This window comes from Macadamia integrifolia, chromosome 7 (genome assembly GCF_013358625.1).
Source record: "Macadamia integrifolia cultivar HAES 741 chromosome 7, SCU_Mint_v3, whole genome shotgun sequence".
NCBI classification, from domain to species: Eukaryota; Viridiplantae; Streptophyta; class Magnoliopsida; order Proteales; family Proteaceae; genus Macadamia; species Macadamia integrifolia.
Window position 1 is genome coordinate 14,970,795 of NC_056563.1, and position 22,051 is coordinate 14,992,845.

Genomic DNA, 22,051 nt, shown 5'->3' on the forward strand with positions numbered 1-22,051 from the left:
CTTAGATGTGGATGATTTATATTTTGAGTTTTGAAATTTTATTTAGACATTATTATTATCACTATTTAATTTATATATGAGATATATAATTCTTTAGGGTGATTTATGTATGTACACATTTTATTTTGTAAATATATCACCAGGCTTGAATTGACCCAATCACATAGGTGATTCACCTTAACGCTTGGAAACAACGAGCAAGATGAGCCAAATTCACCTCGACGCTTAAAGATAGCGAGCGAGATGAACAAACAACTTTTTAGCTAAGTGGCGCCTTAATTAGAACTAAGATGAGATATTTTTTCTATGATCGAACACAGAGATCCCACATCTCAGTGTAGCTTATTTACAGCTGAGTGTGAGAATTTAGGCAGCCGCCATGGGGGCGACTGGGCTGATTGACTCAAGTTAGGTGCTTGAAAGTGCGACTGAACCCAAACTCGTATGGTGTTCTTTTTATTTTATAAGTGACTCGCTCACCTTAGCGGGAGTTGCACCATAACATACATTTCATATTGTATGTACTTCACAATCGTTTGTGAGAGTGACTGAATGGATCCTTTCTTCGTCATCGTGTAAGCCACTTGGATCAAACTGAGTTGATCCTATGGATACCCTGTACCTAAGACCATGTCATGAAGAGGATGCCCAATGACGCTACTTTGACGTGCTCCTTAGGATCATGGATGATGCGGTCCAGTGGGACATAATTGGGAAAGCGGCTAGGAATAGTCGGATTGACATGTGGGCTTAGGGAAAACTATTCGAAATTGCACCATTGTTTTGTGACTCATTGCCTAGGCAACTTGTTGTATTTGTGTTTTAACATAGTCATGAGCATATTGCAAGTTTAAGGGTCAACACTACTTATTGTGCGCATCGAGAGTGCTGAATCTAGTGTAATTTGATTGTTTAGGGTACCCCAGATTATTTGTGAGTGATGTGCTATGTTGGATAGATGAAAGCTTGATATAACAATCCTATATTCGTACTATCTCGTTAGGTCCCATGCTCCATTTCTTGTATAATGAGACACCTATGGTAAAGAGACTTCTAGAATGGACAATTGAGTATTTCCGCCCTGCGTGGATGAGTGGGAGATGTTAATTAATTTGGGTCGGACTGGATCCTGACCCGGTTCCTTCGTGGGTCGCCCACTTGGGGTAATCATATACCCACTAGGATTAAGGACCTTAGCTAACCAATTCTCTATAAATAAGAGTGTTTTGGCCACAAAACAAATTAAGGTTTTTGACCTAATCTCAAGAACTCTCTCTCTCCCTAATTTCTTCTGTCTCTCCCAATTGAGAGTGTGTATCTCCAAGGATCTCTATTAAATCCTTGGATTTAGAAGGTGGAATATTGCCTAGTGAGATCGCCACAATCCTCTGTTCGTCGCTGTTCGTGCGGATCGACGCGTAGCGCAACCAGATTCATTCCTCTGCGTGAAAAGCTACAACGAGGTAATCCCCATTCCTCTACTTGCTTTCCTTATTACATGCTCCATAGTCAAGAATGAGAGACGAGTTTAGTTCTATATCGATCGGGTAGTGTATGGCAATTGGCCTACGACATTGGAAATAGCTTCACCACTCTGAAGCTCAGGATTTTGGAATAGATGTTCACAATTATAAGCCATGTCTTGTACGTACTTAAAAAACATATAAGAGTGGCTTGGAAGTCAGTCACGGTATTGCGTGAGCGCATTGAGTTGTACGAGTTTGGATTGATAGATACAAGTTATTTATAAATGTACCTCATTAATTTACTGTTGGATGGCCTTCCAAGGATTGTGGATAGGAGAGATTAATTTCTTCTCTTACTATCAAATCCATCTTCTTTATTTAAAATTTGTTTTTCCGTCTCCCCCTACTTAAAAAAATGGGTGCCTCTAGCTGAATGTTTTGACTTCCATCCCCATCAACCAGGCCTGGTTCAAAGCTTAAATCATGTTAACATATGAGTGGCCAAAAACTTTAGTCTGGACCTTGGTTATGGAAAAGAGCAGAAGATTAAAAACTAAACCTGTAACCATACAGCTGAAAGCCCATTGCCGGGGTCACCTATTGACAAAACTCAACTAACAGATTTGGATCCTCAAATCTGCTCAGACTACCAATGGCACCAAAAGTTCCACATTGGCTTCTGCAAGTCAGCTATGACTATGATGTCGAAATAAAATGAGTGATTAAATTTAGGGGTTATATGACAACGTTTCTGTTCTAAATTATTATTTGTGTTAACAGTACTTTTTGTGTTTCTATTAATTGGCAATAAAGTGTAAATTAAGAAATGTTGTATAGTAAAATTAAAGTAAAAATTATTTTTGCCACTAAAAAGTGTTAATGTTCTAAAGATGGAATATTATTTTTTATTTTAAAAAAATCTTATTAGAGTGTTATGTCTCTGACAAATAATCACCTAAGTGATTAATAGGTGTGCCTACTGGAGACATGCCTAAAGATACGGTTCTTGGGCATGTATTTTGGAGACAACTTTTGTGTTTCTCTTCTTCTCCTATAAATAGAGAAGATGTTCAACCCATTTATCTAACAATTGTTAACAAGTTTTAAGGCAATCCCAGCTTCTGTTTTCTCTTGGTTTTTCTCTATTCATGCTTTTGTTATTTTTCAATTGAGCCCAACTCTAAAAGGGGTACAGCAGACGAGTACACGACTATTAGGGGATGTTATATGAATGGTTTAGATTGGAGGCCATTCTCAAAATTCCCAATTTGCACCATAGGGGTCTATGGTCTTAGGGAAAGTGTCCGATGGCATGACTTGGCCCCACCATTCCCTTAAGTTTTTTCATGTATTTTCAAGTTCGTGATGCCATATATGGTGTTCATGTCTGATGTCGGGTTTGTCTATGATTCAGATAATTTCTTAATCTAAATTTTGGATTATTTCCAACAGGTCCATTTCCAAAGCTGAATTTCAAGGAGACTCAACTTAATCTGTCAGTTGGGGTAGTTGTTTGTTTTTCTCCCTTCATATTTGGTCTTCTGCTTTCATAAGTTTTTAAGAAGAGTGATTTGACTCTTAAGAAGGTGCAGAAAGCTGATGGACATAGAATATGTGCAGATTGATGAAGCAATTCAAAAGCTCATGGATTTGGAATGAGAGTGTCAAAGAACTATTGATGAAGGAACCTACAAATGGGAATTATGATATAAGGAGAATAAGAGTTGCATCAGTATTTAAATTTCAGTTTAGACCTAAAACATAGAACAACAAACTTTTGAAGTTGATTTTAAAATAGAAGATATATTTTCAACAAACAAAGATAAGAAAATTAATTACTTTTTAATTCAGAAATGAAAGAGGTTTTCAATTTACTGAAACTAACCAAAATATAAATTGATAGAAGTTTCTATCTATATATTCGAAATAGGGTACAAAAATATTGCATAAGGATATATAGAAGGATATACAGATTTCTGAAGTAGACCACCAAGTCTTCCCTCTTTGACTCTTCATGCCAAACTCCTTTATTGTGAATGTTTCAGTCTAACTGAAAGTGACCAAATCACACATATTGGAAAAAAAATCCTTGAAGATATACAGCAAAGTGGTTCATGATCTTCCGATGAGTCAAAGCTATTCACATTCAACTATCCAAGAGCATGTACTTATTGGAAAGTGAGTTCTTATGTCCATGCTCACTGTGGCTACTATTATAACATCAAGGAGCACAACAAAGCAACATAAGCACAGGGAACTATTACAGAGAATCTATATGGGTATCTGTGAAAACACTACAAGTCTGGTAGTTGTTAATGAATTTTTTTGTTCAGATTCATAATCCAAATTAGCATTAGCTATCTATGTGGAATCTTCAGTCCAAAATGTTTTTCCAAGAGGGAAAAAGAGAAATAACACACACTTATCATAAAGTACTACTTTTCTGTGGTAGCTCATGAGGTCAGATAACAATTTATGGAAGCAAGTGGTACGGCAAAGGTACAATCCTTTACACTTATCTGTTAAATTATTATTATTATTATTTTATCATGAAATGTTATTTTGGTATATTTTGGCGAAGGCACCAGCCTTCTTTTTTATCTTGCACATTCCACATTACTCATGGTTTCTTGAAGTTAAAGATGTCGCATCCAATTACTGTTAATGTTTATAGTTCTCATACAAGGGTGTGTGGTGAGCTCAACAGATATGTTATTTGTGAAAAGAGAAGTTCCAACAACTGACTATATACTAGTATAGATACTATGCATAGATTTTCAGTCATCACTTAAGATTGCTTGACAACATGAATTATTCATCAAATGTTCTTTTCTCCTCGCTAATCCCACATTTGTTTGATTTACTGGATGAGGAACAGAGTATTGAAAATTACATGGAACTTTAGGCTTCGAAGATTTATAAGAAGCTGTAGAGAAAACTCAAAGGTGACACAAACACAGATGCAGCTCACAAACTTCTCCCAACTCAAACCAGTAATTGAAGAAATGGTAATCATTTAAACTCAAAGAAGCATCTCTCAACTCTTGGGGTCAGCTATATGAATTATGTTCTGCCATCCCACTTAAAGCCATAGCAACAGAAAACTTGTTGATGCTCATTTGCCTTCTCACCACTTCAATCCATGCCATTTTCAGACTTCCCTTTTCCTTTGCCATCTCCACTTTGACAGACACAGTTTAAGTAATGGTTATTCAAAGAGAATTTTCCAAGAAGAGGAAGAAAAAGAAGAACCAAGAAACGCAAAGAATTGAACTATGAAAGAAAAAGAACTAAGAAACACAAAGAATTGAACTCTGTGGTATCACTCTCTCTGTAACATTAACCCTGTCTACCTCATTGTTCAGGAAATAGAATTCCTCCACCTTCTGGTAGCCTTTCTTGTCTGTTCTGTTGATGTTGGGATCTGTGACCCAATATCCTGAGTCTCTAAAGCTGTCATTTTAGTGAGTTTGCTCAGCTTCTTCCACCCAGTGCTCCATGCTGATGAATGCTTCTGCTTTGGCGTCTTATCAAACTGTCTCTGCAAGTTTTCCATTTCATTCTGGAGCTCAATGTACTTTGTCTTGATGCTATCAAGTTCGAACTTAAGTGTGTTAATGTCCTTTTTTGCTGTTGCCCATCCCTCTTGGAAGGATTGTGGAGTCCCTTCAAGCAAGGCCTTGCGAGACGGTATCATTGGCTGGTAATGAGATTCTCCAGTTTCCTTCAGGGAGTTGTTTGCTATGGCATTGCTTATCTTTATCTGTTCAGAGAATAGGACCTGTACCACTACTCTCAGTGGAAGCCTTTCATTTTGTGCAGCATGCATGCAAGCATCCATTGACAGCTTCTGACAGTCCATCACTCGGCAGAGCCTCTTTCTCTCATGTTCAGAGAGTGTTGGATGAGCCTGTGAGTTTATAAAGAGAAATAAAATCCAATCAGAGAGAGAGAGAGAGATAAATGGACTTATCTGCCTATATATTGTGTGTATTTAAATATTTGTATGGTCATATGACTACCAGTTCTTCACATGAATTAGTATCTGCTACCAAGAGCCCTATTCAATGAAATAGTACTGATAAGAGTACTAAAATTTGTTGAATTCTGTTCTATCCAAATTATGGCATTGGTTTTCTATCATGTCAGCTTGTTTGTTTTGTAATTCTTCTGCTGTATACAAATCATTGCATTGGTTTTCCATATGGTTAATTTGTTCGTTATGTCACTGATATCTGATATCGATGGATTCATGTTTATCATATGTTAATTTCATCATTAAATATTAATCACCTTACATAGGAGCAGAAAGGCTAAACCAATTTAACAGCAGATAAGGAACTCAAGACTTGAATTACCTCAAGGTACAGCCAAGAGAAAAAAAAAAAAAAAAACAAAAACTGTGCAGAGAAAGCAAAACCTTGAATTACCTTTAGATACGAATCAACTGCACGATAAAGTCCATCATCACAAGTTCTTGCTGATTCAGGTAAGGCCTCTGCTAGGACCTGGAACTTTGTCAAGGAAAGGTTTCTATCTCTGGCAACTTCCGTAAGGTAACTATCCACAAGCCTTGCCACTCTCATCTTTGCATTGGGTGGATTACTTCTTGGATTCCCTTCATATGTTTGATTCTCAGAGAAAGACTGCCTGCTTGGACTCAAAGGTTCTGTTTGTTCCTGAACCAAAAAATGTTCCAAAAGCCTATGAACAAGATCGACATCATATAAGGTCTCACTCTTGTTATATGAAGGAATAAGCAGGTCAGGCAAAGTAGCCTGTTCAAACTGCATTCCCACACGTTTCTCCAATTCAGTGACCAGAGCAGGTGCAACCTTCAACATGTTTGCCATTCTTAAAAGCCGAAGAAGGAAACTACATGTCACACTATCCTTCTGTGGAGGGATTATGCTAATGAGGCTCTCAATGATCATCCTTTGTTCTCTGATAGGAACACCTGCAGGTGGATCATCTTTATTTCCTACAACAATCATGTGAAGCCCACCTCTCCAGGTATCATTACCATCTCTGCTGTTACTTGCTTCCTCTGCCATACCTTCTTTTATCAATCCTGGCAGCCATTTGGATCCATAATGCATAATTGCTGCTCCAATTAACTCAAATCTCATTCCCTTCACCTTGATTGCTGTAACAACTCTGACAAAGTGGTCAATCCTAAGAATTGAAACATCTTCAAACCACCAATCTGGAGGAACCTGCTGATTCCTATTGGGGCTTGATTCTTTCATCTCATTCCAGCTTGGACTAGAGACCTTCGTGGGTCTTCCTGTATAAGCCCACCTGATACCTCTTGGGTTGGCACAAGCCTTCCAAGCAATAGATTCGCTGCACCTACGTACAATCTGAAGGTTTTCTGCCCATGGAGAGAGTGGCTCACAACTCTTCAACACTAGAATGGAGTCTCTCCATGAAGACAAGACCACATAACTCAGAAAGGCTTCAGTTTTGAATATGAGGTTTCCTTCTTCAAAGTCCTCTGTCATCTCAAGATACTCTGCAGCACATCTAAGGCCTGAGATATTTGCAGCTGTGAGATCAACTGCAATTCCATAGCAGAATTTTGCAGCAAGCTCAAATGCATCAGCTCCACCTGGAAGATCATCCATTACTATCTTGTTCAGGTCTGCATCCCGCGAATCGTATATGATTCTGTTCATCCTTCCACTCCTCGAAAGCAGGGGATACTTCCAGTGCACAAAAAGGAAGGGAGAAAAAATTATAAACTATATGATTCTGTTCATCCTTCCACTCCTCGAAAGCAGGGGATACTTCCAGTGCACAAAAAGGAAGGGAGAAAAAATTATAAACCCAAAAAGGAAGGGGGACCATATATTTTACCAATTTTAAATTATAAAAATCACCATCAGTTCATCTCCAATTTCAAATTATAAACAAACCTATCAGTTAATCTATGATCTCAATTTCAGAAGCTTGGAAAACTGTCTTGAGAGTAGAGAATCAATTACCTTGTGTAAGTGGAAACTAACATCTCCAATTTGTACTAGAATGTCACTTGGAATATCAGTAGCAACATACCTATTTTCAGAACAACACCATCTTGATTTAGGAGCTTACAACCTCAAATCTTAGTATTGATTTCACAAGTAAAAACTAAATAAAAATGGAATTTTTTTTTTTTTCAGGTAAATTACCATGATTGATCCCTTCGCTCGAACCCATTAGTCTTTACTCCATGCTGACTTGAACTGAGGACTCCATCTCCATACTGTCTTCCCCCAACTGACTCGTTCTCTGTTTCCCACATGATAAAAGCCAGAAAACCCAACTGTGGGTTTCTTTCAAAGGAGAATTCCAGAAAGAGATGATGATGAACAAAGAACTCAGCAGAAGAACAGAGCAAGAAAAGGAGATGATGAAGAAGAAGAAGTCATGGAACACATGGGTTGCTTGGAATTATCTTAGATTGTTAGTTCTAGATTTTCAAAGAGTCTTACAGGCTGCGGAGTAATGGGTTCGACACAATTTTTGGTTTCATTTGACTGCATTGCTTTTACTTTAGGTTTCTGATACTTTCTCCTACATAAAGAATGGAGCTTTTGATCATCTGTTTCCCTTTTGCGTCTCTTTCTCTCTTTTTATGCAATTTATCCACTCTACAGGATTTCTCTCTATTCTTTCTACTACTACTACTACTGCTGCTGCTGCTTTAATTGTTAGTTTTATGATCCCAACAAACATTCCTTGTTTGGTGAGAAGAATTACGGACTTTACATTAATTGCTGGAAGATTGAACTCCAGAAATACGAATTGCCACTGTGCAGTGTGGATCAATGACAGGTAACTAACTACTACTGATTTTTCCCTTTCCCTTTTTCTTGGGTGTATCAGGTAAGTAACATCTATTTTTTTTCTTCCTTTTTTTCCTTTTCTTGGTGTAACAGGTAACTACTACTGACCTTATATGCTTACATCCCCTGCAAATTTTTTTTGGGGGTCCTAATTATTGACTCCTCTACTATATATCATCAAATGATATAGAGGATGTTTGCTTCAATGTCTTGTATTTTGTCATTTGCATAAGCAGCATTATTCTGAATTAGCCATTAAGAAGCTGAAGGTGTTGGGGTTTGGAGGAGTTAGCTTATCTTGTGCATTTAACTTTGTTATTAAGATTGTTATGAACTAACGAGTTCATGCAGGGGTTGAGGGCAGCAGTCCACAAGAAATTTTTTTCATGCTATATAGGTATTTTATCAAAGTATATGTATAGGGTTTCACTATATATTTGTAAATTATAACGAGAGGTTTTCTTTGTAATCAATTTAAAAGAGGTGTGAGGTCGAACAATTGTAAGGCTATGTTTGGTAACGTTCTAGAAAAATATTTCTGGAGTTTTTCGTTCTATAGAAAAGAAAAACGGAATAAAGCGTTTAGTGCATTTATGGTGTGTTTCGTTTTTTTAGAAAAAAAAAATTGTAGAAACAAGAATTGACGGAATGACAAAAGGCAGTTCCGTCGTTTCAGTTTCATTCAAAAGAAAAAAAAAATGATATTTTGACACAGAAATTGACATTTCCATCTTGGACACGAAACGCCTTTTTTAGAATAGAAACGTTACCAAATGCAACCTAACTCTATTCTCCACTAATAGTAAGATAGATCTCTTCTCATCATGAACATAGATATTGAATCGCATAAATCTTTATCTACATTGTGTAATTGGGAGTTTCCAATTCCTAATGTTATTTTCTTTATTTATTTATTTATTATTATTATTATTATTATTATTATTATTATTATTATTTTAACACAGACTTTACCCCCAAGTATTCAAACACAATTTTTTTCAATTTTACAAAGTGGGTTTGGAAATTTCCATGTAATTATCTCGAGGGGAAGATCAGTGTGTAATTCCAGATGGGACCAGGTCTCATTTAATGGCTTGCCAGGTTTCTTTGAATTGTTGAATGCATGTCAGGTTTGAGCTTGACTATACAAGCTTCCTATGAGTTCAATTTGTTGATCTAGGTTTGTCCTAATTTATCAATCTGGACCACCACTTTAGTTTTGCCACTACCCTACTGTCCCCTTTGTCTTCTGAAAAAAGATGAAAATAGAAGACAGCAGCTCAAAAGTCAATTTCACAAGGTCTTCCATGGTAAGAAAAATAGGGTGGGTCCCTCATTGGACCAGATCTAGCCCTTCGGTTGTTCAGAACTGTAGAGATTTCAGGCACAGGTTCAAGAACCTGGAATCGAACCTGGCTTTGTCTCCCATTGATCCTGCTCTGAATTGCATCCGAATGGAATGGATCAGAGATCCAATTATTGGAACTAGGTAGAAAAAGCTATGATTTTCATTTTTTTTTTTTTTTTTTGGAATTTTTTATCCAACAGAGTAGTAAATTTTAGTCAAAAATGTAAAAATTTAATTACTTTTTATTATTTATTGATTAAAAAAAAATATGAAGATCAAACATGAATCAATGATGATTCAAAATTTACCCCCCCCCCCAAAATCACGATTTAAAAGAGAGTTGCGGGAAGCATCATGAATTATCATGAAAAGCACATAGGTTATAGACAAACAATCTCAGTTTTATAACTTCAGATCGTATAATGATGTAATTCATTTTCTCTCTACGTACTTAATGAAGTTTTTCTTTTTCTTATGAAAATAAAAGGAACGATCATGTAATCAGAATTGATCTTATGTCTTGACCGATTCTCATTCAAATTGGCAATTCGATCGATCTGAGGGCCTTTTTCTAAGGGTTTCAATTTGAACCAAAACCAAATATAAAAATCAAAACTAATTATTTAAAACTATATCAAATTGAATAAGAATTGGTTCAATTTTGGTTTAAAAAAAAAAATTGAATTTTACTGGTATGGTACGGTTTTAGTAAAGACTGTTCAATATAAATCGTGTTTTATTGAATTACCTATTGTGGAACCAAACCTAGTATACACATGCATAACAGTTATATATTATTTACATCAGTATATATTAAATTTGTATATATGAGATATGGTTTACAAAATGATATAAAACTGTACCAAACCGAGTAAGGAACCATTTATGGAATTGAATAAAAATCATATCCAAACCGAATTGAATCGGTATGGCTTTGTTATCGAAACTGCATTTGAATTCTTATTATGGTATGGTTTTAGTTTCTCCTTTACGTCTCCTACATCACACTGAAATTGTATTGAATTCCCAAAATCGTACTAATCAAGACCCTTACCCTTTTCCCTCCCCTTTCTTGTTGTTTTTCATTTGAGTTAATGTACCCTATAAATAAAGGACTGCTTTATCATGATTTCTATTTCAATTTCATGGGGTGATTTTTTTTTGAAAATTGTTTGATTGGTTTGATTTTTGCACCTTATTTCGGTGAAATAGAAATCAAATTTCACTAAAATTAAAAACACTTCTAATTTCAAAATCAAAATTACATTCACTCTTGCTTTTTAGTAAACATATGATTTGATGGGCAAAATTCTACTGAATCAAGCTATTAAATAAAAAAAACAATCATCTTTAAAAATGGGAAAAGGACCATATCACATTTACACCTATTTAGTTAGTTAGAAAGGACCCATCAATGAATTGGTCTGCCTAGAGGCCATTATTAGCTTTATTGAGTGATTCAACGAGGAGAGAGATAGAGAGAGAACACTCACTGGTGTCTCTCCAGCAACCCTTTGGATGGAGAGTGTTTCAGTTGGAGAGGATTTGAATCTATTTGAGTCTATTCTACGTATGGACCAGGATCCTCTCCAGCGTCAGCATGTTCAATGCGGATCGGATGACTAACAGCACCTGGGCATGCTCCCTCAGTAATTGGATACGTGTTGAGTCCACTGACGCATTAGAGAGGATTTTTTTCCTATGATGTATACCCAAACCAATTAGCCAATGTCAAATAGCTCCTCACCTCAGTGGCTTGCGACATCCCAGTGTCCAAGCAAAAGAAAATATGCGACATCACAGTGTATCATGTGTATGGCACATGTATGGCACAAGTCTTAGGTTTGAGCCCGTACAATAGTAAAATGTATCAAAAAGTGAGAAATGGATTTAGCGTAGCTACAGTGCAGTTACCAAACTAGTAAGGAATTCGGTCCTTGCTCTAACATTGGGGTGTAAAAGGAATCAAATTAAAGAGTTCAAATATGAGGTCTAGATCCTCTCCCCTGTAGGTAACTATGCCCCATTTCATGCCATCCATAGCGTGTGAAGTCAAATGTGAAACATTACTACAAACCGTATGTAAACCGAATATGAACCGAAATTAATTAGATTACAAGCCAGAATTGTAAATTCCAAAAATAGGCACCATAAACTGCATGTAAACTATATAACGAAAGCCAAATAGAAACTGATAAAACTAAATCAAATGCAAAACGATTCTGATTGGATTTTGATTTGCACTTTGTCAAAATACAACCCGAACCAAAATTAAACCAGACTGATTGACACCCTTACTTTCACCATTGTCGCCACCTATTTCTCTAAACATTTGAAATCATTATCAGTTTTCTACCAAAAAATAAAAAATAAAAAATCATTATCAGCTCTAGAAAATTGGTAGTCTGTTATTGCCTCGAACAAGCACTTTGGCACCCAAGAGATTCTCTAGATCAGCTCCAGCATTTGCATATTTCTGTTGTTTCCAAGATTTGTTTGAGATACTTTGCAGGCTGTGGTCAAAGGATCTGATGTTGGGTGGGAGAGTGGGGGTTGCATTCAGACACATGAAGGCGTGGGAAACTGCCCCACCCCATGAAATGCATAATGACCTCATACCAAATGCTTTTGTGCACTCTTTCATTGGCTCCCATACACGCTCAGATGTTATACTTCCTCTTTCAATTATAACTGTATCTATCAGATCAGGCAATTCAGATCTTGCAAGATCAGATCTCCTTATTCTAATCACAAGGTGTTGATGGCTATGCCAAAGGTGGGAGTTGTCCCTGTCTTTTCTATCTATTTCTTTGTTTCGGTTGTCCGTTGTAATCTATTGTGTATATATTCTTTTTCTTGTTTTTATCTTTTTTTACTTCTTATTAAAAATTGAACTCTAAGCGGAAAAAAGAAAAGGTGGTGATAGATAGGAATTAGGATCAGGTGACAGATTCTGATTCGAATTGGGTGATTCACTTGATCTTATTTTGATTCCGATTCCTTAAATGGTGATATTTTATGCTTTGAAGCAATTATGCTCAAAATTGTGAATTGGCACAAACAGCGCAAATTTGGTGTGATTTTGATTTCAGATTGATTTCATTAAATAGACAACAAATAGATGTTTAGTCAAGACATTGAAATTATTTTGGTTGTATTAATCTGAAATATTTCAATAACAAGAAATCCACTTGATAGTTCAATTTTTGAGAATAGATTCTCTATATTTCTTTGGAAAATAATGCTGGTGATGGTGGTGGCGGCGGCACATACTAGGAAAGAGGCGGTGGTGGCAGTGGGGTCGGTGATGGGAAGGGTGTTGCTGGTGGCAGTGAAATAGAGTGATTTTATTTTCATTTATTTTTAATCATGTCAAATGACTAAGCCATGTTATTAACACATTCTCATTAAAATGGATCGTAGAATAAATTTGAAATTGATTTCACAATATTGAAACAGCTCCTCAACTATTTCATTAAGGCTTGATTTGGTCTGATTTCTTCCAATTTCATATGGTGATTTCTATTTTGTAAATTGTTTGGTTTGATTTCTTTTTCAAAATTCCATTCTATTAATTTCACTCATGCTTTTAAATGAGCAAAAGGTTAATTTGATGGGCAAAACCACCACCATCGCTGCCACCACCACCACCATCTCTCAAAGGAATGTGGAGAATCTATTCTAAAAAATTGAACTACTAGCTCTTATTATTGAAATATTTTAGATTGATACAACTAAAACAATTTCAATTTCTCGACTAAAACTCTATGCGTTGACTATTTCATGAAATTAATCCAAAATTGAAATAGGAATCATACCAAATCTGGCCTAATTTCAATTTCTCATAAATAAGAAGAAAAACTCATACCACTTCAGACACTATAATTTCAATATCTGACCACATGAAATTAAAATAGAAATCATACCAAAACAATTTTAAAGTTGATTACCATTATGGAGTGGATTAGTCTTCTGGTTGGTATACTTAATTCTCTCATCTTTTGAACCTATTTGATATCTCCTGGATCAAAAAATGAAATGACCCCTCCTCCGAATTCCTTGGGGTTGTGTGACACATTCAAATTTAATAAGAATTCCCAAAATGAAAACAAACAAAACAAAATTGGAGGGAGGGTCAAGCTTCTTGAATGAAAAAATTATGATAAAAAATATATATTTTTATGAAATGTTATGTTATGTGTAACTGGGCATGGTTACACTGAGCCAACAACGATCTGACAGATCAGAAAAGAAAAAGGTATGACGTATATCACTTCAGTCAAATACAATATTCTTCCAGTAAATGGTTCAGAAATGGGGTCAGTCTCTCCATATTGTATTTGCCAAGGTCATCCACTTCACTAATAATTTTTATTATATGCTCTCAAGCTTTATCATCAGTCATTAATCATTCCCAGAAGGAGTCCTGATATAGCCAAATTGACCTCTCGGTGGGGGCAATGACACGTGTCGCCTCTGAAACACATGTCCTTCGCCGGACGAAGGTTCCAAGAAATCACTCACGCTCAAGCACGCTCAATCACTGAGGCACGCTCACAAAATCACGCGGGATCACGTCGTCTGCATGAAGGGAATATTCCCCCCCAGAAGGATGGACGTATTCAAGTGGGACTCTAAGAGGGAAGAAGGTGGACCCGAGAAGGACGCTGGGAAGGAAAGGGAAAACCCTAAACCCTATGAGCTATATAAGGGGGGCCGAGAAGAAGGAAGAAGGTAAGCTCTGATACCCTCACCATTACTCCCTTATTGCACTGTGCGGCCGACCCTGACTTGAGCGTCGGAGGACTAACCCAGGACAAAGCTCCGGGCCTCTGTCGTCTGTGTTTGTGTAGGTTTGACTAGCGGGGTTTTTTGGCAGCAACAGATTGGCGCCGTCCGTGGGAACGACGGTAATGGTGGGGAGAACCTACAACCGAAAGAGGACAAGAGCGACGTCCAACATAGACATGGGGGAAGAACCTTCAAGGGAGCTTCCTCCCTCGGCGGAGATAGGACGAGAAAGGGGCCATGACGACCGAGAAGTGTTCGTCAGATACCAGTGTTCGATTGGATATTTGGTACGTGAAGGCAGTGACCATCAGCCTCCGCGGCCCAGGAGTACGTGACAATGCAGCAGTTCGAAGACCTCCAGGACAAATATAACCGGATGACCGAGACTATGAGGGAGGTCTCCAAAGCTGTCTCCCATAGGACCGGCGGAGCACCCCCAGGTCCCCATGTCCAGTTTGAGAGAGCTCGAGATGAAGACCGAAGCAGTATGGGATCGACAAGGGCCGATTGTGACCCTCGAAGCCGAGCAAGGGAGAGTCCCGCCCCCGAAGTAGGACGCGACACGCCGCTAGAGACCCACATGGGGATCCGCACCAAGGAGACAGATAGAGGTCTGAGGACTCGGGATTAAAGAGGATGATCCTAGACCTGAAGGACGAGATCAGAAAGGTGGCAGAAAACCAGACGGGAAACAGCGAGCCCGACCTCACCAATGACACGGCCTTAGCTGATGAGGTCATGAGGGACCCGCTCCCGGTCGGCTTTCGTCTGCCCAAGTATGACACTTATGACGGGTCAGGGGACCCCGTCGATCACCTGGAACGCTTTAAGGTCGCCATGTAATTCCATCGGGTCTCGGAAAATATCATGTGTCATGCCCTTCCATTGACGTTCAGAGGAGCGACGAGGCTATGGTATAACCGACTACCGACGAAGTCGATCCACAGCTTCAGCGACCTGAGTTACTTCTTCGTGAAGGGGTTCTCTAGTAGCCAGCCCCTCCAGAAGACTACGTTGAACCTAACCAAAGTCAAACAGCAAGAAGGGGAATCGTTGCGGAACTACATGAAGCGATTCCAACAAGAAAAGATTACAATCAGAGGCCTAGACCCGAAGGAGGAGTTCACGACCCTGTTAGGAGGCGTCAAGGACAAGGAGTTGAAGAGGTCCCTGGCGAAGCATACACCTAGGAACCTGACCGAGCTGAGGGCACGATGTGATAAGTACATCCAGATGGAAGAAACTCTCCAGGCCGATGAAGAAGCCGAAAGGAAGGCGGCGAGGAAGAGGCCCTCAAGGGTTGATGATAAACCCGTCGAAGAAGGAAAAAGACGAAAGTCCGAGCGCAGTCGGGCCCCCAGCCCACCAAGGAGGTTTGAGAAGTATGCACCCCTGAACCGAAGGCGAACAGAAGTATTAATGCAAATAAAAGATTCCCCAGATGCCAGAGCCATGAAGTGGCTAGGAAAGATGGGGCGACACCCCGAGAGACGCAATGTGGACAGATATTGCCACTTCCACAGAGACCATGGCCATGATACCGAGGACTGTTGGCATCTCAAGGGGGAGATAGAAGGAATGATCAGAAGGGGATACTTAGGCAGATTTGTAGACCGGGAGAAAGAGCTGGCTCCAGAAGGCACTGGCCGGAGAGATAACCGTCGGAGAGATGGCGGAGGTCGTTATGAGAGAAGGGGGCTCGCCCGCAGAGGCAATCAAGAACAGCGAAGGAACCAGACACCCGAGGAAGATGAGCGCCGACCCCAAGAGGAGAATAAGAGCCCGACCAGAGTTATAGCGACCATCTGTGGAGGCCCAGCCGCAGGAGAGATTTCGGTCTCTGCCAGGAAGGCGAAGGCCTACGCTAGAAGCGTATATGTGGCAGAATGGCCGAATAAGAAGGCGAAGACGGGGACGGTTATCTCCTTCTCAGATGATGATTTGGAAGGGGTACAGACCCCGCATGACGATGCCTTGGTTATCACCATGACCATAGCGGATTGCAAAGGGAAGAGGATCTTATTGGATAACGGCAGTTCAGCTGATATCCTGTTCCTTGAAGCTTTCCGGAAGATGGGCCTAGATGACGGAAAATTAAAGAAGGTCGAACACCCGCTGCAGGGATTCTCCGGCGTCCCGGTGAGGGTGGAAGGGTCGATTGAGTTACCGGTAAGAGCTGGCACCGGAGATCGCCAGGTGACGATCATGATCAACTTCCTGGTGGTGAGCATTACATCGGCGTACAATGTCATACTAGGAAGGGTCGGGCTGAACCTGTTAAAGGCTGTCGTCTCCACTCCCCATCTCAAAATGAAGTTCCCTACCAAGAATGGTGTCGGGGAGTGTCGGGGCAATCAGGAGACGGAGGTGTTACGCCACTACTCTATGGGGAAAAGAAAAGGCGAGCGAGGCGCTCCCGATAGAGGATCTACGTGATGATGCCAGCTATCAACGGGGGGAGTCGGTCGAAGATTTGGTGCAAGTTGAAGCTGAAGAAGGGGATGACACCCGGCAATTCTAGATCGGGTCTACCATGACAAGGTTGCAGCGAGAAAGACTCGTCTCATTCCTACGAAACAACGCTGACGTATTCTCCTGGTCAGCATCGGACATGCCCGGGATAGATCGAGAGGTGATAAAACATCATCTGAATGTTAGTCCAATGAAGAAGCCGGTGCAGCAGAAGAAGAGGACGTTTGCCCCCGAAAGACAGAAGAAGATACACGAGGAAGTGGAAAAGTTACTGAAGGCCCAGTTCATCCGTGAGATCCAGTACCCGGAGTGGATATCTAACGTGGTAATGGTCCCGAAGGCAAACGGGAAGTGGAGGATCTGCATCGACTTCACCGACCTGAATAAGGCCTACCCGAAGGACGCATACCCCCTGCCGAAGATAGACCTCCTCATCGATGCCAGGGCGGGATACGAGGCGCTGAGTTTCATGGATGCATACTCGGGGTACAACCAAATCAAAATGTCCGAGGTCGATGTCCCGAAAACATCCTTCATAACCGAGGGGGGGCTGTACTGCTATGAGGTCATGCCTTTCGGACTAAAGAACGCAGGGGCCACCTATCAAAGGTTGGTGAATAAAATTTTCAAAGGGATGATCGGCAAAACCATGGAGTATATGTGGACGACATGCTCGTGAAAAGCCTGAAGGCGGAAAGACACATCCAAGACTTGGAAGAGGCGTTCCAGGTGCTGCGACGGTACGACATGAAGCTGAACCCGGCAAAATGTGCATTCGGAGTAGCCTCGGGAAAGTTCCTCGGCTTCATCGTCTCGGAGAGAGGAATTGAAGCCAACCCAGTCAAAATACAAGCCATTCGGGACATGAGGTCACCCCAGAACGTGAAGCAAGTCCAGGAGCTGACGGGTCGGGTCGCCGCCCTCGGAAGATTCATGTCTCGATCTGTAGATAGATGCCTCCCATTCTTCAAAGCGCTGAAAGGGACCAAAAAGTTCGAGTGGACGGAGGAATGTGAAAAGTCTTTCAAACAATTGAAGGAATACTTGGCCGCACCCCCGCTGCTGACAAAGCCGAACATCGGGGATGCCTTGCGGTTGTACCTTGCTGTATCGGCAGTTGCTATAAGCGCCATACTGACGAAAGAGGAAGGAAGGCAACAACGGCCAATATACTATGTCAGCCGAACCCTTCTAGATGCCGATACAAGATACTGAAAGGTAGAGAAAGTGGCGTATGCCCTCGTGACGGCGGCAAGAAAGCTGAGACCATATTTTCAGTCACATACGGTATGCGTACTCACCGACCAGCCCCTGAAGAAGATACTGCAGTGACCAGATATGTCTGGTTGCCTGGTAAATTGGCATAGAGTTGGGAGAGTTCAACATCCAGTACAAGCCGAGAACCGCAATTAAAGCACAGGCCCTCGCAAACTTCATAGCGGAGACGACGATCCCCGATGACCCACAGGAATCTGCCGAGGAACGAGGAGATGAGGCTTGGACACTATACGTGGATGGGGCTTCCAACAGCGATGGAAGCGGCGTAGGAATCGTGTTGGTAAGCCTCGAGGGTTTCAAAGTAGAATACGCCCTATGGTTCGACTTCGACGCCTACAACAACGAAGCGGAATACGAAGAGATAATAGCCAGAATTAATCTGGCTCAGGCTTTGATGGTGAAGGAACTAGTAGTGCATAGCGACTCCCAACTCGTGGTGCGGCAAGTGAATGGTGAATACGAGGCCAAAGGGAAAAGGATGGCCGAATACTTGAACACGGTGCGAGACAGGTCAGCGGCTTTCAAGGAATTTGAGGTAAAGCAAGTGTCACGAGAAGAGAATGCTAGCGCAGACGCACTATCACACCTGGCCACCTCCGACTTCGTAGAACTTGGACGAGCGGTGTATTTCGAAGTACTACCATAGCCAAGCATCGAAAAACCCCGCGAGGTATTACCCGTAGGTGAAAACGACCAAAGCTGGATGGACGCCATAACAGAATACTTCAAGGAGGGAAAGCTCCCAGAGAATAGGGACGAAGCAAGAAAAGTAAGAATGAGGTCAGCGCGCTTCTTCCTGAAGGATGACACGCTATACAAGATAGGGTTCACCTCGCCATACCTCAAGTGCCTAGATTCTTCCGACGGCGAGTACGCGCTCCGGGAAGTGCATGAAGGGATATGTGGCCAACACCTTGGAGCCCGGGCCCTGGCGCATAAAGTACTAAGGCAGGGCCTATACTGGCCGACAATGAGGAAGGACGTAGAATCACTGGTCAGGAAATGTGTCAAGTGCCAGATGTTCGCCCCCGTGCCCAGGCTACATTCTACCGAGCTCTCGTCCTTATCTAGCCCAGTACCGTTCGCCATGTGGGGGATGGACATCCTAGGCCCGTTCCCCCTAGCCACGAGACAAAGGAAGTTTGCCGTGGTGGCAGTCGACTACTTCACGAAGTGGGCGGAAGCCGATGCCCTAGCGACGATAACCGAAAAGAACATAAGGGACTTCTTCCAAAGGGCGGTAGTATACAGATTTGGAATCCCCCAGGTTGTGGTAACGGACAATGGAACTCAGTTTGCCAATCCAACCTTCGACGCGTTCTGTGAGGCCCTCGGCATCAACCACAGGAAACCTCCGTTGGGTATCCACCGACCAACGGGCAAACAGAAGTAACCAACCGTACGCTACTCCAAGGGATAAAAAAGAGGCTAGATGATGCTAAAGGACTATGGGCAGACGAGTTGCACCACATTCTCTGGGATTACCGCACTACTGAGAGGTTAGCTACCGGAGAAACACCCTTCATGTTAACATACGGCACTGAAGCTGTACTCCCAGTAGAGATAGGGGCCATTACCCATCGGATTCGGTACTACAACGAAGACAAAAATGACGGAGGGCTCCGGATGAATCTAGACCTCTTGGCAGAAACCGGAGAGGCTTCCCAAGAAAGGATCGTCGCCTACCAGCAGAGGGTCGCGAGGCACTACAATACCAAAGTTCGAAAGAACGAATTCAGGCAGGGCGACCTTGTCCTGAGAAGGGCGGAAGTGTCGGACCCAAGACATCAAGGGAAGCTAGATCCAAACTGGGAAGGTCCCTATAGAGTCTCGAGGGTAATACGACCAGGGTCCTATCACCTAGAGACTATGGGGGGAGGAAGGGTACCCCGATCGTGGAACTCTCAGAATTTAAGAAAATTCCACCAGTAGTGAAGTGGCAGGCACGCACTTTTGTCGTTTGTAGTTTTTTCGTTTGTAGTTCTTTGCAATTATCGCTCTTGTGCACCTTTAAGTTGTAATTCATCTTAAAATCCGGAAGGTTTCATTCATGGATAATACGAGAGCTGGTTTACGGCAATTGAGACATTCTCCAGGCTGATAACCTTTAACCCTGCTGAACGAATGACTGAAGGTCCACACCTCGGTCGAGGTACAAGCAAGGCTGGGCTGACCTGGCCGAGTCCCCCCTTCTGTTGGGAGTTCGGCCAAAGCCGAACGGACCTGACCGAAGGTCACCGTCGACCTGAGACCTGACTCGGGGTCGAAGGAACTTACCAAAGGAACAGACCCTTCGGCTGGAGCCGAGGGGGCACACTTGGTAAAAATTGCTTGGTGATTGCAGGGTCAGCCTCCGTCTGACTATCGAAGGGTCGGCCTTCGGCCAAAACCTAGATCCATGCATCTAACAGACCCTTCAGCTGGAGCCGAGGGTGCACACTTGGTAAAAATTGCTTGGTGATTACAGGGTCGGCCTCCGTCTGACTATTGAAGGGTCGGCCTTCGGCCAAGACCTAGATCCATGCATCTAACAGACCCTTCGGCTGGAGCCGAGGGTGCACACTTGGTAAAAATTGCTTGGTGATTACAGGGTCTGCCTCCGTCTGACTATCGAAGAGTCGGCCTTCGGCCAAGACCTAGATCCATGCATCTAACAGACCCTTCGGCTGGAGCCGAGGGTGCACGCTTGGTATAAATTGCTTGGTGATTGCAGGGTCGGCCTTCGGCCAAGACCTAGATCCATGCATCTGACAGACCCTTCGGCTGGAGCCGAGGGCTTGGTATAAATTGCTTGGTGATTGCAGGGTCGGCCCTTCGTCTGACTTTCGAAAGGTCGACCCTCTGCCAAGTCTCGGGGCCATGCGCCTAAGAAGCTCAACTAGGGTTTCGGCTCTTTGCACCTATCTATGAATTAAAGACAACATTAAAGGGACAGAAGAGATGAAAAAAGACATGCATTCATAAAGCCCGAAGGCTAATTACATAAGGCATAATGCTCGAAGCTACAAGAAGCTCGAAGGCTGGTTACATAACAAAAGGGGGGGGGCGGTCTGAGCTGAGGCCCGAGGTGACCTCAAGGGGCGTCCGTCGGGTTCACGGCCTCGTCTTCGGCTGGGAGGGTCTCCTGATCCGAACCTCCATGGCCGGGAGTCAGGAGGACTTCTCGATGCAGCTGGACCTCGCCTTCCTCGCTGCAGCCTCTGCCATCGGCATCGGTAACCTCGGTGGCCAATGGGGCCACCTCCACATCGTCGTCCTCGAAGATGAGGCCGCTATCCTCAAAGGAGACCCCGGGGTAGCGCTCGAGGACCCAATCTCGGACCTCGGTGGCGCCCATTGTGTACCCCTGGGCGATGGCGCGTTTTATCTCCTCCCTGAAGTCCTCGGAGGACCGATACTCCTCGACCCCTCGAGCCACGGCTTCCTGAATTCGGGCCTTCACCTGCGACTTCAGCTCCGAGAGCTTCCGATCGCACTGTCGACGCTCGAAGACTAGCTCTTTCTCCAAGTGCTCCACCTTCTCGAGGAGGAGGGTGCTCTCGTTGTCTAGGGAGACCTTCTCCCTCTCGGCGACCTCAAGGTCTCGGCACATAGCCTCGGCTCGAGCCGCCAGCTGACCCATCTGATTCTGAGCCTGCACGAAATACCGAAGGTCAAAATGCAAAAAAAAGAACAGTAGAAGAAGAAGGTAGGGGGACCGAAGCTTACCCCCGCCATGAAGATGCATGTGGACGTGATCATCGCCGCCGTCCCTTGCTTCTGGGCCTCGGTGGCATCTCGGGGAAGACTCCCCTTCATCACCAACTCTCGGGCGACCCGTCCGACGGCCAATGTGTCGTCTTCCTTCACTGACCATTGGGGGACGA

General features: G+C 42.3%; 1 protein-coding gene across 2 annotated transcripts; it reads right to left on the reverse strand.

Moving 5' to 3' along the window:
• Window positions 1-4,257: 4,257 nt before the first annotated feature.
• Window positions 4,258-8,376, reverse strand: LOC122083526 (root phototropism protein 3-like). Of its 2 annotated transcripts, XM_042651361.1 has the most exons (5): window positions 7,640-8,376; window positions 7,454-7,523; window positions 5,897-7,171; window positions 4,820-5,376; window positions 4,258-4,647 (listed from the first exon to the last, which is right to left on the reverse strand). In XM_042651361.1, exons 1-4 carry the CDS (start codon window positions 7,750-7,752, stop codon window positions 4,828-4,830), a joined length of 2,007 nt encoding a protein of 668 aa, XP_042507295.1. In that variant the 5' UTR covers window positions 7,753-8,376; the 3' UTR covers window positions 4,258-4,647; window positions 4,820-4,827. The 2 variants fall into 2 exon arrangements, with proteins under 2 accessions (XP_042507295.1, XP_042507294.1); XM_042651360.1 differs by having other exon boundaries at window positions 4,258-5,376; window positions 7,640-8,374.
• Window positions 8,377-22,051: the final 13,675 nt, after the last annotated feature.